The following is a 16,939-nucleotide window of genomic DNA, read 5'->3' on the forward strand; positions in this document are numbered from 1 at the left end:
CTGATTTGTTCAGTTCAGTTCAGTTTAGTTTATTGTCATGTGTACTGAGGTACAGTGAAAAGCATTTGTTGCGTGCCAACCAGACATCAGAAAGACAATACATGCTTACAATTGAGCCATTTACAGTATGTAGAAACATGATAAAGGAATAACGTTTAGTGAAAGGTAAAGGGCCTGTCCCACCAGCATGCGACTGCATGTGGCGAGCGCGACCAAACATGGTGGCTTGAGGCGTACGGCCTCGCGGGGCCTTCTGGAGTTGTGCGGGGCTGGTCCCGACATCATACTCACCAATCAGCTGGGCAGGAGGCGGGCCAACTGAATTTGGACGTCGCACGGTGTCGAGCGGTTACGTCATCACGCAACGGCATGCCGGGCGGTGACATGATCGCGCAACGCCATGCACTAGGCGTACGCCGTCAAGATGTTGCATACGGCATCGAGACGCTGCGTACGGCATCGAGACGCTGCGTAAGCCCGTCGAGGCGCTGCGTACGGCCTCAATGCGGCTGCGGGCTGACAGGCCGTTGCCGAGCAGGATTTTCGGACAGTGTCAGTTATTCGGAGCCCCGCGCGATGTCGGGACCAGCCACGCACAACTCTATACGGCTCCGCGATCGAAGTGGGACCGGCCCCGTGAGGCCGTACAGCGCAAGCGACCACATTAGGTCGCGCTAGCTGGTGGGACAGACCCTTAAAGCCTGTAAAAGACCAATGAAAGATACTCCAAGGGTCACCAATGAGGTAGATAATAGTTGAGGACTGCTCTGTAGGTAGGATGATTCAGTTGCCTGATAACAGCTGGGATGAAACTGTCCCCTGAACCTGGAGGTATGCGTTTTCACACTTCTATACCTTTTACTTCAAACAAGGTGTGTGTGAACTTAAAGTTAACTCCTACTAGCGACTGGGAGGTGAGGTTCCCAGCCGGATCAAAAGTGGAGAATTGCTAATCTGCTTGAAATTTGAATCAGGGCTCAGCTCTTTATTTTTCCCCGAGCAGCTTTTATTCTGTTGAGGTAGGTGCATCGGTCCCAGGTTCATGCCAAAGAAAGATATCTGGACAGTTCTCTGTTATTCCAAAAATGGACCTCTGTAAAGCCATTGCACAGCTTTCACTCACTTGGTGCTGGAATGGATTGAGGTTTAAATTATAATTACATTTTTTTTAATGTCAGGACTGAATAATAGAATTTGGATATGATTCATTTCCTTTTTGAGTTGTCAAAACATCCACGTAGATAAAAGAAAAAAGCTTCTTCAGCTCAAAAGCATAATAGAAAGCAAAAAACCAAGCTTAACACATAGCTGAGCAAAATGTTGAACTGAAACCTTTTCTGTTTACTTGCCATTGATTTAATTACTAAACTGGTCATAAAAATATTTGTTTAGAATGCAATGTGCATAAAACTCAAATCAATCAACTTAATAATGACAGCATGTTTGCAAAATTCAATTGTTTAAGTGGAAGATGTATTTTTGTTGTTTTTACTTTAATCGGTGATTTATTTATTGATCAACTTAAATGGAGAATTGCTAAATTCTCCAATTTAAATGGAGCATTTGTGGTAAAAATGATTAGGCACAATGCTAATATGTGACAGGTAATAAGTAGTTACAAAATGAATGGTATCAAGAGGCAGCAGTAGAAGAATGGTTTTCATAACAAATGCAACAAAATAATTAACATCTTAGTTAACTTAGGAGCTCAATAACAGATTTTTAAATGTGTCAGTCCAAAAGATAAATACAGGAAGAACTCTAAAGAAGTGCAGAGAAAGGAAAAGATATTAATGAAGTACAAAACAACTGTAATATTTTAATCAAACTGGTACTTTGAATAGGCCAGATAATTTATATATTTAGGACGAGTTCAAGGTTAGCCCGTACTAAAGAAGACGAGAGACCGACAGATGGCACAATGGGCTAAGTGTTCGGCTGGCAACCGGAAGGTAGCTGGTTCGAATCCCGCTTGGAGTGCATACTGTCGTTGTGTCCTTGGGCAAGACACTTCACCCACCTTTGCCTGTGTGTGTGGATGTAATTATGTGAAGCACTTTGGGGTCAATGCAAGTTGACTAAAAATGTGCTATATAAATAAAGAAAAGTAATTTAATTTTAGAGGGAAGATGCTAACATGAATATCAGGTTAGCTGAATGGCAGAAGGCAAAGAGTGGGAATGAAGGGGGCTTTTTCTGCTTACCTGCCAGCGACTAGTGGTGTTCCGTTGGGGTCTGCATTGAGATTGATACTCTTCACATTGTATATCAATGATTTGGATGATGGAATTGAAGTCTTTGTGGTCAAGTTTGCAGATGTGATGAAGATTGATGGAGGGACGGGTAGCATGGAGAAATCAGGGACTCTGCAGATGGACTTGGACAGGATGGGGGAGTGGGCAGAGAAGTGGCCAATGAAATGCAGTGTAGCAAAGTGTGGGTTGTGCACTTTGGTAGTAGGAATAAAGGCGTAGACTATTTTCTAAATGGAGAGAGGATTCTGAAATTAGAGATGCAAAGGAACTTGAGAATGATGGTGCAAGATTCCCAAAATGTTAATTTGCAAGTTGAATCGGTAGTCAGGAAGTCAAATGCAATGTTAACATTTAATTTGAGAGCTCCAGAATATTTTTTTTTAAATGGATGTAATGCTAAGGCTTTATAAAGCACTGGTCAGACCGCATTTGGAGTATCTTGAGCAGTTTTGTGCCCTCTATCTGAGGAGGGATGTGCTGGCATTGGAGGGGGTCCAGAGGAGGTTTACAAGAATGATCCCGGGGATGTTTGGGTAAATGTGTGTGAAATGCGTTTGATTGCACTGGTGGGTTTGCTGTTCTGAAGTTCTCTTGTATGTTTGTCCTCCTCCACATTCTGTCTATTAATGCATAGGGTCATGTTCAGTTGATAGATCATACATTTAGGAAAAATATTGTCTTTTGTGTCCCTTATTTTGCCTTGTCTTATGGACATTGAGGTCATGTTAAGTTTACTTTAAAAGTTATTTTTAAATGGAGCAATTACAGACTCCATTTCATTTCTGGAAATAATGGCTCTCGAAAGCCTTGAGGCCATGGTGGAGCAAATCCTCTGGGATGTCCATCAGCCACAGCTGAGGAAGAGAGTGGCAGCTACCATGATCGGAGAAACAAGAACATGCTGAGGAGCATGGGTCACATTAGGACAGCACAGTGGCGCAGCTGTAGAGTTCCTGCCTCACATCGCCAGAGACCCAGGTTCAATTCTGACTACGGGTGCTATCTAAACAGAATTTGTACATTGTCCCTGTGGCCGTGTGGATTTTATTCAGGTGCTACGATTTCCTCCAACACTCCAAAGTCATGCGGGTTCGTAGGTTAATTGGCTTCGGTAAAATTGTCCCTATTGTGTTGGTGTGTGGGCGATCGAGGGTCAGTCAATACTCGGTGCGCCAAAGAGCCTGTTTCCAAGCTATATCTCTAAAGTTTCCAGTTATGTGGAGTGTCATTCAGCAGGGGTGAAAAACATTGTATCTGAAGGCAGCAAAGACACGCATAACAATTTCACTGACTAAAGACTTGTTTGGAAGTGGCAATTAAGTAGGATTTGCGACACGGCTCGATGCAGCAAATGATGCATTACAGCTTAACTTGACCGGGCATATGAGGAAGAAGCAGAATCAACAGCTAAACGTCTAGGAGGAGCACAGAATGCCTTTCGGGAATTGAACAGAATGGATTCAACCTTGCCAATGACAAAATAACATGAAGTGCTCGATACCTTAGCCCAACTCCTTTTTAATACACCAATAATAAGCAACAGAATGAATAGACATTCCTCTCAGGTTCCAGAAAGTAGCTGGCTCAGAATGGGTGCCACATTTACCTGCATACCATTAGTCACTGAGTTTGAAAAATTACAGTGTCTGAGACATGTTGATTCAAAGGACATGATATCACCATTATTATCTAGGAGCAAAACATTTTAAAACAATCCTCATGATAATATCATTGGGAAAGGTGGTTATTTGGCTACTAAAATTAAATCCACTGAACAACATCATGTCTGTACCATGCAATCCAGCAGAACCTGTTCATTATTGCAAGGCTCCCTGGTTTTTTTCACCATTATTCCCTGGGATAAGAAATTCAATCTCCTTTCAGATGAAATGAAAGCATGCCCTCGAAAGAATGCTGGCCATTAGTATCAGGAACCCATAAACCTGGTGTTATTTGTACAGATGACATAATGGGGTGGATATTTTTTCCATGGTGTAATTGAGTGCTTGATGGATGAGCTCAACATCGAGACACAGAGGCGACATGTTGATTCTATAATGATGATATTATGTCTTTTGAATCAATATTTTCTTAATCAGGCTTCGTTACCATTGGGTGACCAGAGCAAGATGAGCAAGACAGGAACACTAAATGAGGGGGCAGGAAATCCAATCACTTCTCCATACAACTGATCCAGAAATATACAATTAAGGGGGTGGATAGGATCAACTCCATGCCGCAAGATGTTGAAGGCTCGCTTTCTTCCCACTTATAAATCAGCGATATAGATTACTTGACAGCATTTCTGGATTGCCTTCAGCAGTTCCACCAGGAACAACTGTTTAGATGCCACTATGTCCTGTGAATAATGAATAGACAGTGTGCAGATATACTTCAACCCTGGTTTCCCACAGCTAATTTGATAGATCTCCTATCTCGGGTACATGCAATGATGCCCCTTTCAACTGTTTTCTCAGAATAACAGGATGCCTGCTCCCCAATCCTTCACTCAGCACAACAGCAACGCCAAACCAATATAGACAATAGACAATAGGTGCAGCAGTAGGCCATTCGGCCCTTCGAGCTAGCACCGCCATTCATTGTCAAATGCATTTCGTTGTCTCTGTACTGTACACGGACAATGACAATTAAAGTTGAATCTTTAATCTGAATCTGAATCTGATCATGCCTTAACATCCACATTCAGTGCCCCGATCCTGCCTTCTCACCGTATCCCCTGACTCCGCTATCTTTAAGAGCTCTATCTAACTCACTCTTGAAAGCATCCAGAGAATTGGCCTCCACTGCCTTCCGAGGCAGAGAATTCCACAGAGTCACAACTCTCTGGGTGACAATTCTGCTAACAATTAGACAAGAATAGACTGATTTTTGTTTTTCTGGAGTTAGAACTGGTATTTTATTTGCAGGACACAAACATGGATTTGAAAAGTTAATAGGGTGACGGTAGGCAGGAATGGAGGCTTGGTGCAAATGCCTGGATCTGGCCTTCTATGGTTCCTTTGGGAATAACTGGTTGGATCTCCAATAGATGTCAGTAGTCAATGTCGATCTTGGCCATCATTCAATCTACGCTGCCACTCCTCAGAATACAGCAGACTCTCATAAAATTATAAAGGGGCAGTCCCACTGTGGCGACCTAATTGGTGAGTTTGAGGAGTTTAGGAGAGTTTGAAAAAATGTCATGTTGAAGACCTCCTTCAACCTCCTTCGACTATGTTGAAGACTAACTTCGACTAGCTTTGGGAAAATTGGACACCGAATAGTGGAGAGTGAAGACGACCTCCTTCGATCTCCTTCGACCTCCCTTCGGCTATGTTGAAGACTATCTACGACTACCTTCGACTACCTTCGATTACCTTCGACTACCCTCGATTACCTACGTATAACATGCCGACCTACTACAACCTACTTCGACTAAACCTACGAGTAAAAGAAGCATAGATTTTGGCGACCTTTTTTACTCGCGGGCATTTTTCAACAAGTTGAAAAATACGCCTCGACCTAGCTGAAGCCTTGAGTATGCGGGGACCACTCTCGAGCATGAAGGAGAGTTACAAAGACCTTCTTGGACCTTGTGTCGACCATGCTGCGAGAATGAGTCGAGGGCAAACTCGCCAGAACTCGCGGATTAGGTCGCCACAGTGGGACAGCCCCTTAAATCTTCTTTGGGCTGCAGACAAGGTAATAAGCTCCAGTAATGTTGATGACATACCAACTTGATTACAATTATTGATATTGCTGTTCATAGCGAATTCTGCAACCACAGCCAGGCTCTCAACATGAGTCATCAACGCTCTCTGAAGAAGCCTGCTCTTGCTACCTGTATGCAAAGCTTTAACCTTACAGCCTGTTTGAAATTCAAACACCACAGAGGACTGGCATAAGATAATTGAGTCATGACTGCCACCAGCATACTAAGTTCAGAATTGCAGGAAGCACTTTAATGTGAAGGGAATGGAAATTATTTTTATTTAGAAAAACTCCAAATGATAAAGCCGTCAAAGCATATTGAACTCTGGAGAAACTTGCTGAACTTGAGGCACCATGCCATTTTGTCATAAATAAACCTGTTCATAGAGAGCCTAGTCCTCCTACTGTGGAGAGTCATGATGATCTTTCAGATATGACTGCAGAGGAATGGATGGTATCATATCCAGAAAGCCTTGGCTATCTGAATAACACTCATAAACAGTGACCATAATCATACACAAAGGAAAGTGGAATTGTATAATATGATATGATATCATTATTAATCATTACATTTTCCATTTTCAATATTTTGGGGGAAATCTTATTTATTTAGTAAAACTAAAGAATTATATTAAAGCCATATTGACAGAATTAACAACATTTCAAAGGCAGAAAGTAACGGTAGACTTGTGGTGTTGCTGTCATTTACTGGTACTATGAATTTAAAATCAACCAAATGACATATTGAAAATATTTTCTTAACACATTATAGATTATAGGCGTGCAAAAGTTCATAGCTTGCTTGTGCTGTACAATCGGATTGACATGTTCCCTACTTTTGGAGAATTAAGCTTTTGAAAATATCTTCCATGAAAAACTTCCAATATTTTCACAAACTGTTCTCTGGGATTGCAGACTTTATGTAGGGATTGACAAACACATATAGTGCTAAAGTCTTAATCTGTAGGTCGAGACATTACCTGGAGTCACATTTGATGTGTTCTGTTGCTTCTGATGTTGGACCACTCTATTCACTGAATGTACAAATAGCTCTCCATTTCCCTGCTGCCTGGATAATCAGGGTCAAATTATTCCACTGTATGTGTCCACAGACTGTAGGTGGTGCCGCGAGTTTCAAATACTGAGAGGCAAGTTTCAAAACCCTCCCGAGGTTTTCATATGGTATGCACTGTTTACAAGATGAACAGCTCTCAGTCACATGGACAGAGGATTGTGTTGGAAGTACAATACTCAGTATTATACAATATTTAGGCTGGAGGTCTGTGACCAGTGGAATACTGAGTATTGTACTTCCAACACAATCCTCTGTCTTCTATCACCTAGTCAGTTCTAAATCCCACAACCAAGTCATTATTAATCCATGCGTTTTAATCTTCTGGATAAGTCTACAATGGGGGACTTTATCAAATTCTCTTCTAAATGGGAGTAAATCCTATCTCAAATAATCTTCTCCATAAACGTCCTTAAACTTGTACATTGCATTCTACAGTAATCTGTAGAAGACAGCAACAGAATCACTTGTATTGTTCAATGCTTTCAGCATTAACTATGGATTAACAAAATCAGTTTGTATCTAATTACCTGCACTGAAAAAAACATCTTCAAATGGTTTTGAACGGTGATGCCCTCCATGCCTAAGCAGAAACGTCGCCTATTTCCTTCGCTCCATAGATGCTGCTGCACCCGCTGAGTTTCTCCAGCAATTTTGTGTACCCAAGAAGAAAGACTGATGAGTGACAAACAATTTTGGGGTGGCACAGTGGCACAGCGGTAGAGTTGCTACCTTACAGCACCAGAGACCAAGGTTCGATCCTGACTACAGTTGCTGCCTGTATAGAGTTTGTATGTTCTCCCTGTGACCGCGTGAGTTTGCTCTGGATTCTTCCCACATTCCAAAGATGTGCAGGTTTGTAGGTTAATTGACTTCTGTAAATTGTCACTAGTGTGCAAAATTAACGTACGGGTGGTTGATGTGATGGGCCGATGGGCCTGTTTCCAGGCTGTATCTCTAAAACTAGAAACTAAATTTGGCCAACACCATGCTATTTTACAGAGGCAAGGGACATTTCTTATGTGGGAACTAAAAATCTGAGATGATACGTGACCAAGAGGAGACCTCTTCACTGAGCAAAGGCCACTGAAAAAAACTATTGCCATGTATAGATTGGAGGCCATGCAAGATTTCTTCTACAAAACTAATTTAAAATTATATTGAATGATGATGGAATGCAAAACAGAGCTGACAAGAAAATCTTGTTTCCTTTTGTCAATTTCATGCAGTTTATTTTTCAATAAAAACATATTGGAAACTGACATTTTTGTAAAGCCTCAAACGTATCCGCACTTGCATGAAAAGAAAAAAAAGAACATACACATTTCACACCTGTTCCAGCCACAGAGTAATCATGGAAAGTCACGGACGTAAAATCATGGTATCTGCGCAACAATCAGTAGAACTTTGCCTGACAGCCAAGGATTAATTTAGTTTAGAGATACTGCACGGAAACAGGCCGTGCCGCCCAGTGATCCCCGCACATTAACACTATCCTACACAACTAGGGACAATTTACATTTATACCAAGCCAATTAACCTAAAAATGTGTATGTCTTTGGAGTGTGGGGGGAAACCGAAGATCTCGAAGAAAACCCATGCAGTCACGGGGAGAATGTACAAACTCCGTACAGACAGTACCCGTAGTCGGGATCGAACCCGGGTCTCCAGCGCTGCAAGTGCTGTAAGGCAACAACTCTACCGTTGCACCACCGTGCTGCCCTTGATTGAGACTATCTTATAGTTCTTGCATATGCTCTCCACTCATGACAATGTTTAACATTCGTTTAAGGATGTTGACTTTGTAGTTTGAACCAGTGTTTAATTGTCCATCCCTTAATGACACGAGAACGCAGAGATGAGTTGCCTTGGTGAACAACTGAAGTCCTTGAGGAGTGGGTATACGCACCGTGCTGTTAGGGAGACAGTTCCAGGATTTTAAACCAGCGACAGTAAAGGAATGGTGATATGTTTCCAAGTCAGGAGGTGTGTGGCTTGGAGAAGAACTTCCAGGTAACGGTGTTCTCATGTTTTTGCTACCTTTGTCCTTCTAGTTGGTAAAAGTCATGGGTTTAGAAGGTGCTGTTGAATGAGTCTTGGTGAGTGCATCCTGTAGATGGTATAAAGTGCTGCTACTATTTGGCAGTGGTGCATTGAGGGAATGGGTGTGGATGGGATGACTATCAAGGTGACTGCCAAGTCCTATATGGTGTTGAGCTTCTTTAGTGTTGTTGAAGCAGCACTAGTCCTGGCTTAGAGACCAATACTGAAGCACAGCACCAACAAAATGTGTAATACCGCAGTGATCGGGAGATGCCGAAGGTCTACTTCAGGACTGCCTTGAGTTGGTGAACTGCAACATATTCAAGGTCACATCATCCAGCCTTAATGATTATACCTCAGTCATTACCAGTTACATCAAGAAATGTATTGAAGGCCGTGATCAGATAAAGACAGTTAAGGGCCTGTCCCACTTACGTGATTTCTTCGGTGACTTGCCGGCACCCGTCATAGTCGCAGCAGGTTGCCGAAAATTTTCAACATGTTGAAAATCCAGCGGCGACCAGAAAAAGGTACGACTCTTTTGGCGACTACTCACCACCAAGCAGGCATCACCCAGCGATAAGGATCCATCCGAACCAAAAACATTAGATGAACAGGAACATTCACTCTCTGACAATGTCCAGATCCAAGGTTTTCAAGAGGAAATATCCTGCATAGAAGAAAGCCAAGTATAATCTCCGCAATGCCACCATGGATGCCAAAAGAGAATTACAAAACAAGCGTGTGTCTCAATTCAATCGTGGTTTCCAGGTAACTGTGGCTGGGCCTGAACACCATCAAAGGTGAAAATCAGAGGCATTCTTTGGCAAAGATGTAGCTATGAGATGGGCCTTTTAAGCCTGTTTTGAACAGACAAACAAAAATTCCACCTGAGTGCAACCTCCTATGCCCTGCTGGCTCTGTCCAATACATATTGGTGGCAGAAATTTGATCTGCTTTCATGAGGGTAAATTCGCAGAAAATGACAGAACCAGATGGAATCACTAGACGAGGATCTGGAAACATGTGCCAATTAACTGACTACAATCTTCACTGATATCTTCAGCCTCTTCACTTCAATAGTCTACAATTGCCCATCTGCTTCAAGTCCCAAAGAAATATAAAATGCTCTTTCTCAATGACCTCCGCCCAGTAGTTCTAACATCAACCATAATTAAGTGTTTTGAAAGAATGGTAATGGCCCATGTTTTTGTCAGTCTTCCAAACAAACTAGACCATTTGCAATAAGCATACAGGAAAAATAGATCTGTGGAGAACACCTTCTCTCTTGCACTACATTCTGCCCTGGATCACCTTGACCATAAAAAACGCCTTTGTCAGGATTTTATTAATTGAATGCAGCTCGGCCTTTGACACCGTACCACAGAATAAGTTCATCCCTAAGTTCATAGACCTTGGTCTTGGTGCCTCCATCTACAACTGGCTTCTGGGCTTGCTGACTGCCAGTTAGAAATGGTCATAACATTTCCTCCACCATGACCCTCAACACTGTTGCCCTCAGGGCTGTGTCATCCCTTGCTCTACTCCCTGTAGTCCCATGACTGTGTGGCCAAGTACATTGCTAACACAATATTTAACTTTGCCAATGATACCACTGTTGTCACCAGATCTACAACAACAATGAGACAAAGTACAGGAAAGAGATTGAGAATCATGTATCATGGTGTCAGGATAACAACCTAGCCCTTAACGTCAGCAAGACAAAATAGTTGGTTGTTGATCTAAGGAAGCTAGAGAGCGAACACAACCATCAATAGAGGTGCTGTGAAGATGGTCAACAGCTTCAAGTTTCAGTTTAGTTTATTGTCACATGTACCGAGGTCAGTGAAAAACTGATAATATTACAAAAGTGCTAATGTATAGTGATACTTGTACTGAACTATATCCAAAAATGAATTTCACTGTATCTTGTTACATGGGACAAAAAAAAGTACCATTGCTAGTTCAATTTCTGTGCAATGGGAATCCCCAGGAAAATGATAATGGGGAATTCAGCAACGGTAATGCCATTGAATGTCAGGTGTAAAAGTTGGATTTTGTCTTTGTCTGCCACTTTTGTGGTACACCTGTTGCGTGCTACCCATCAATGCATGCCCGGATATTGTCTACGTCCTGCTTCATTTGGATGTGATCTGCTTCATTACTGTTGAACATTGTGCAATCATCAGCAAACATCCCTGCTCCTGACTTTTTGATTAAAGCAAGGTCATCGATGAAGCAACTAAAGATGGTTGGGCCTGGGCCGCTACCCTGAGCAATGCCTTTGGAGATGTCCTGACATCTTTGGAGATGTCCTATGCATCTCCAATACATTTTTTACACATTTAAGAATTTCTAAATTGATGTATTTTCTGCAATGCTTACTGACTATCAGAGACATTTGTATTATAGAAGTGAATGCATTCCTGACATTTGGTCATCTGAATTGCACTAACTTTAAATTAATTTCTTGACATTCTATGTTATTATATTTATTTGTGGTGAATTATGGCTATTTTTTTAAAGTCCTTCACTGAAACAAAAAAGATCCCCAAATTCATCTGAAAACATGGCTTTTTTTTGCTTTTTACACGGATAATATTGTTGGCAATATATTTAGTTTAATATGTAGGGCTTTCCACTTAAAGCTTTTTAAATGAGGCAATTATATGAAGACCACTGTGTTTTTTGTTGACACTGAACAAGGAAGGTTGACAGTGATGTGACAGATTAATCGAGAGGAGAGTAACCCAGAGGTGTCATTTATTGTTATCCCTTAAACTTTACATAAATTGCAGGATGAAGATCAGAAAAAAATGCAATAGAGCTGTGAACAAGTCAAAAAAAAAAAAAAGTTTAAAAAAAAATTAATGACAGCAATTTGCAATAATCATTGAGTGAATCCTTGGTGAATTCTTCTCCACGGAAACCGGCTTAAACTGCATACACATCCTATGCTTGATAAAAATCATTTTATATCTGCTAATAATGGTTTGTGGCTGTAGTTGGGAATCAGCTGCTGTCTTTCCTCAGCATTAACCATTGTTCTTCAGATAGAACCTGGGCACTGAGCTGTAATAACCTTCAGGGGATTACACAACTATCCCACCCAGTCTCAGGAAGCCTAGAGGCAAGGCACCAGCACAGTCCTATCCAACACCTGGGACATCCTCGTGCTCTCAATGGCAGGGGAAACCGACTCCTAGAAATCTTTGCAGACAGTTCACTAAAAACAGTCCCTGCAGTGTTCATATGTACTGACCCCATCATAATCTCCCTCTGCATGTTGCATCTTTATTTTTTAAGGCAGAGGTTGATAGATTTTGATTAGTACAGATGTCAGGGGTTATGAGGAAAAGGCAGGAGAATTTGGTTAGGAGAGATAGATCAGTCATGATTTAATGGCAGATTAGACTTGATGGGCTGAATGGCCTAATTCAGCTCCTATCACTTATGACCTTGTGATCTCCACTGCTCCTCTGGCTCCCCAATCAGGGCCACAAGTCCTGAACAAACAGTTTCAGTGCATGTAGCAGTGAGCAGTCCAATAACACTTGCTGTTCAGTCCTCCCCAAAAATTACAATAAATCCCTAATTGCAGAACTACAATTTCTGCAAATTCATAATTTAGTTAGGGCCTTAGTTATTAATAATGTTGTTCCAATTTAATAGAGATACCTAATGTTGCTCCATTTGCATGCAGATTTTTTTTAAATAAAACGTCATAAATTTATCAAACAATGATAATAAATGAAGGGTTAATACACCTCCAAAGTGATTTAACAATAAAACCCGAAAAATTCCAAATCTTAATCATGAACAGTAGTTGTCGGTAACTGTCTGTGTTCTTGGTAGAGGGCGCTAGGACCCTGAACTGGTGTTCCCTCCGACTGTGGCACTTGGGAGACCATAGGAACTTCAGGATGTTCACTGTCCTGGAGTCTGAGCAAGCGGGTGTCCCGACAGGACAGGATCAGAGTTGTTCTTTGCCATGTCCTTGTAGCTCTGCCGACTCCGCGCTCTTTCATTCGTTATCCCTCGCCAACTATGGAAAAAAACAGTGGTAAGTTCAACTTTTCAATACTCCTGTGTTTTGAAGCAGTTGTAAATATGTGATTTCATTCAAAGCACATGTGCGGCAGCTTGTAAATCACTATGTGCTTCAGTTTAGTGTCTTCAAATCAGAAGTTGCACTGATTTCGTGAAATAGAATTCATCCTCTTGTATAGTTCTCCAAATAACTAGACTGTGTGCACCTGGACGATTTGCGTGTGGGGAAATGTTTATCCTCAGCTGGCGGGTTTGCTGTTTTATAAATGTCATTACCGTTCTTATTGCACCTTCGAAAATACACCGCGGAAATAGATTGATTCCAGAAGCCGACGCCGTGTAACACCTGGGTTTTTCTCACCTTCTTTCTCTGGTTATCTCACTCCGTACTTTAATGTTTGCTGTAAAGCAATTGTTTCCAAAACAGTCCCCCTTCTGGCCTTTCGGCAAAGGAAGCTGTTTGTTTGTCTCTTTTCCTGATTCCTGCAAAGTCTAATAGAAATAACACGGAAAGCCTATTAAATGGCCAGAAAATACACGTGTTATTTTAAATGACAAACTGTGACAATTTTTATACAATTTTATTTATTTGCAAAGAAAATGTGCCTCCCATGTGCTACGATGTTTGATTAGTTCACGAAACAAAAGACCTCTCTCCCTTAACGTTGTCAGGAAACATCAGCAATAAAGTCATTCGGGGTCGATCTGTTGAACTGACACACTGAGATCTCATCACAGTGACAAATACTTAAACCCAGATTGCAAGCACTCGTGGGATATGACTGCGGTCGTGGTGCTGCTGATGAACTGACCCTGTTAGCCGCTAGCTGCGTGTAATGAGTGGGCTCATCTCCCAGTTACTGACCTGACCGACCCACTCCCAGGTGCGCCGCAGCACAACTCCTGCCAACTGGATCCGCTCCCATTTGCAGGGTGTTGCTCACCCACCCAGCTGTTTATGTTCAACGTTACCGTGGCATGAGGCATAGGCGCATTCTCATGAAATTAAATCATACCGTTTGTTGTGTTTTTTTTCTATCTGTAAATGTTTTAACTAGCCAAATAAAAAATCCTCAGTAGAATTTCAGAGAACAAATCAAACAATCGTAGTCATGTTTTGTGTTAATTCATTGCCGACGAGGCCAGCATTTATTGCCAATCCCAAATTGCTCTTGAACTCAACCTCCCTGTACACTATTAAAGAGTGCACTTTGTTAGAGGGTCTGAAGTCACATATATGGAAGAGACCCTTCGGCCCACAATATAATTGCTGAACATGACGCCAAATTGAGCTAATCTCATTTACCTGCATGTAATCCCTATTCCTCCATATCCGTATGCCAATCTAAAAGCATCCTAAACTATTGTTTCTGCCATCACCACCACACCCGGCACCATGTTCCAGGCACCCAGTAGTCCCTAGGTAAAAATAAACTTGTCTTTTAAACTTTGCCTCTTAGCTTAAAGCTCTCTACTCTTTGACATTTCCACCCTGGTAAAAGGTTCTGACTATCTACCCCATCTAAGCCTCTCATAACTTTCCAGGTCTCCACTCAATCTCTGACACTCCAGAGAAAACAATCTCAATTTCTCCAACTTCCTCTTCTAGCTAATACCCCTAATCCAGGCAGCATATTAATAAACCTGTTCTGGCATATTAATAAACCTGTTCTGTGCTCTCTCCAAATCCCCCACACCCTGTAATGGGACAACAAGAAATGCACAAAATACTCCAAATGAGGCAAATCCTATAAAGCTGCAACAATTTATTGAGTTTTATAGTCAAGGCCCCAACCAACGAAAGTAAGCATACCATACTCTCTCTCTGTACATCTATGCTGTTAATGATCTTTGCCATTAACTGTATACTTTCCCCTTGCATTCAACCTCCCAAAGTGCAACGTTTCACACTTGCTCAGATTAAATTCCACCGTCACTTTCTCTGCCTTTTTCTGCAGTTAATCTATATCCTGCTGCACCTTTGCCTACCTGGCTGTCTGCAACTCCACTGATTTTGGTGACTCCTGCAAACCAAGCATTCTGTATTTATATCAATGTGTAGGAAGGAACTGCAGATGCTGGTTTACACCAAAGATAGACACAAAACGCTGGAGTAACTCAGCAGGACAAGCAGCATCTCAGGAGAGAAGGAATGGGAGATGTTTCGGGTCAACTGAGAGTCAGGGGAGTGGGAATCTATAGATATGGATGGAGTAAGGTGTGAAAACAACAGATCAAAGCAGATGATGATAAGGAAATGTAGAATGGTTCATTGTTAGCTGTAGGGGAAAGTACCTGGGGGGGTGTGGTTTGGGTGGGAAGGGATGAGTTATCTGTGGAGTTGCAGAGGGATCGGTCTCTGCGGCAAAAAGAAAGAGGTTGAGATGGGAAGCTGAGGCTAGTGGTGGGATCCCGTTAGAGGTGGCGAAAATGTTGGAGGATTATGTGCTGCATGCGACGGCTGATAGGGTGAAAGATGAGGACTATGGGGACTCTGTCCCTGTTGCGATTGGGGGGAGGGGGAGCAAGAGAAAAGTGGAGATCACACTGAATTAGTTGTGTTAAATTAGGTTGGGAAAGACATCTGGCAAAAATAGATCCTATAATGCCTTCTGTTGAGGCTTAGCTTCAACTAGCAAAGCACAATGAATGATGGGGAATTTGGCCAAGGAAAATTTGTAATTCATTGTGTTGAATTTCCATTCTGAACCTGAACCTTCTGAATTTTGTAGTCGGCAGGGCAGTACTCTGCATATCGCCAACTTGGACAATTTTACATTTTTATCAAGCCAATTAACCTACAAACCTGTACAATATCGAATAATAGGCCAAAAGTAACAAGGATGAGCTGCAGTGCAATTATTCTTGCAAAATGTGGGAGGAAACCGAAGATCTCGGAGAAAACCCATGCAGATAACAGGGAGAACGTACAAACTCCATACAGACAGCACCCGTAGTCGGGATCGAACCCGGGTCTCTGGCACTGCATTTTGCTGTAAGGCAGCAACTCTACCACTGTGCCACCATGACTGCCCTTGTGCTGGAGTAAACCCCCCCCCCCCCCCCCCCCCCTTGAAATTTGCCCTTGCTTCTAACAGTAAAACTTTGTTTTTGGTGCAGGGGAAAGCAAAAATGCAAACCTCTAAAGTTTAAATCAAGAAATAAAAGGATTGATGGTTTAGCCTTGAAAGAAGGCACATGAAAGTGGTCCCTGTAAAAGGAAAAAAGATTGGGATAGACGTATTAATTTAGAACAAACAACAAACTCCTGGAGGAACCCAGTAGGTCAGGCAGCATCTGTGGAGGGGAATGGACAGATGATTTGTCAGGGAAGCATCCTTCTTCTGATTCATGTCAAGAAGGATATCATATGCCCTTTCTCCTCCACAGAGGCTGTCAGATCTGTTGAATTCCTTCAGCAGTGTTTTTTGCTCAAGATTCTAGAATATCCACGTTCATTTAAATGGCTATTTTAAACCAAGTTACAACTGAAAGGCAAATTTGAGACTATTGTTAAAAAACATATTGACATGTTTATTCCTTGCAAAAGTCTTCTGTATAGGGCACCTATGATTAAAGTATGTTGAAATTTTGAACTTGAATATTATGCTGGAGGTAACACGATTATAAAAGGTGTGGGCTGGAAGTTTACTGAGGAGCAATGCTGGCTCTGGTTTGTTCTGCACCTTTTCATACCTCTAGTTTCCCTCTCCCCTGACTCTCAATCTGAAGAAGGGTCTCGACCCAAAATGTCAGTTGTTCCTTTTCTCCAGAGATGCTGCTTGACCAATTGAGTAACTAAAGCATT

General features: G+C 41.9%; 1 protein-coding gene across 1 annotated transcript in view; it reads left to right on the top strand.

Annotated features, from left to right (window-relative positions):
* Window positions 1–12,958: 12,958 nt before the first annotated feature.
* afap1l1 (actin filament associated protein 1 like 1) overlaps window positions 12,959–16,939 on the top strand; it is a 164,709-nt gene continuing 160,728 nt past the window's right edge. The window contains exon 1 of the mRNA XM_033029615.1: window positions 12,959–13,144. Within this exon, the coding sequence (XP_032885506.1) occupies window positions 13,129–13,144 (16 nt within the window). The 5' untranslated portion in view covers window positions 12,959–13,128. The remainder of the gene's footprint in view (window positions 13,145–16,939) is intronic.

The sequence above is a fragment of the Amblyraja radiata genome, chromosome 11, assembly GCF_010909765.2.
Source record: "Amblyraja radiata isolate CabotCenter1 chromosome 11, sAmbRad1.1.pri, whole genome shotgun sequence".
In the NCBI taxonomy this organism is placed as follows: domain Eukaryota; kingdom Metazoa; phylum Chordata; class Chondrichthyes; order Rajiformes; family Rajidae; genus Amblyraja; species Amblyraja radiata.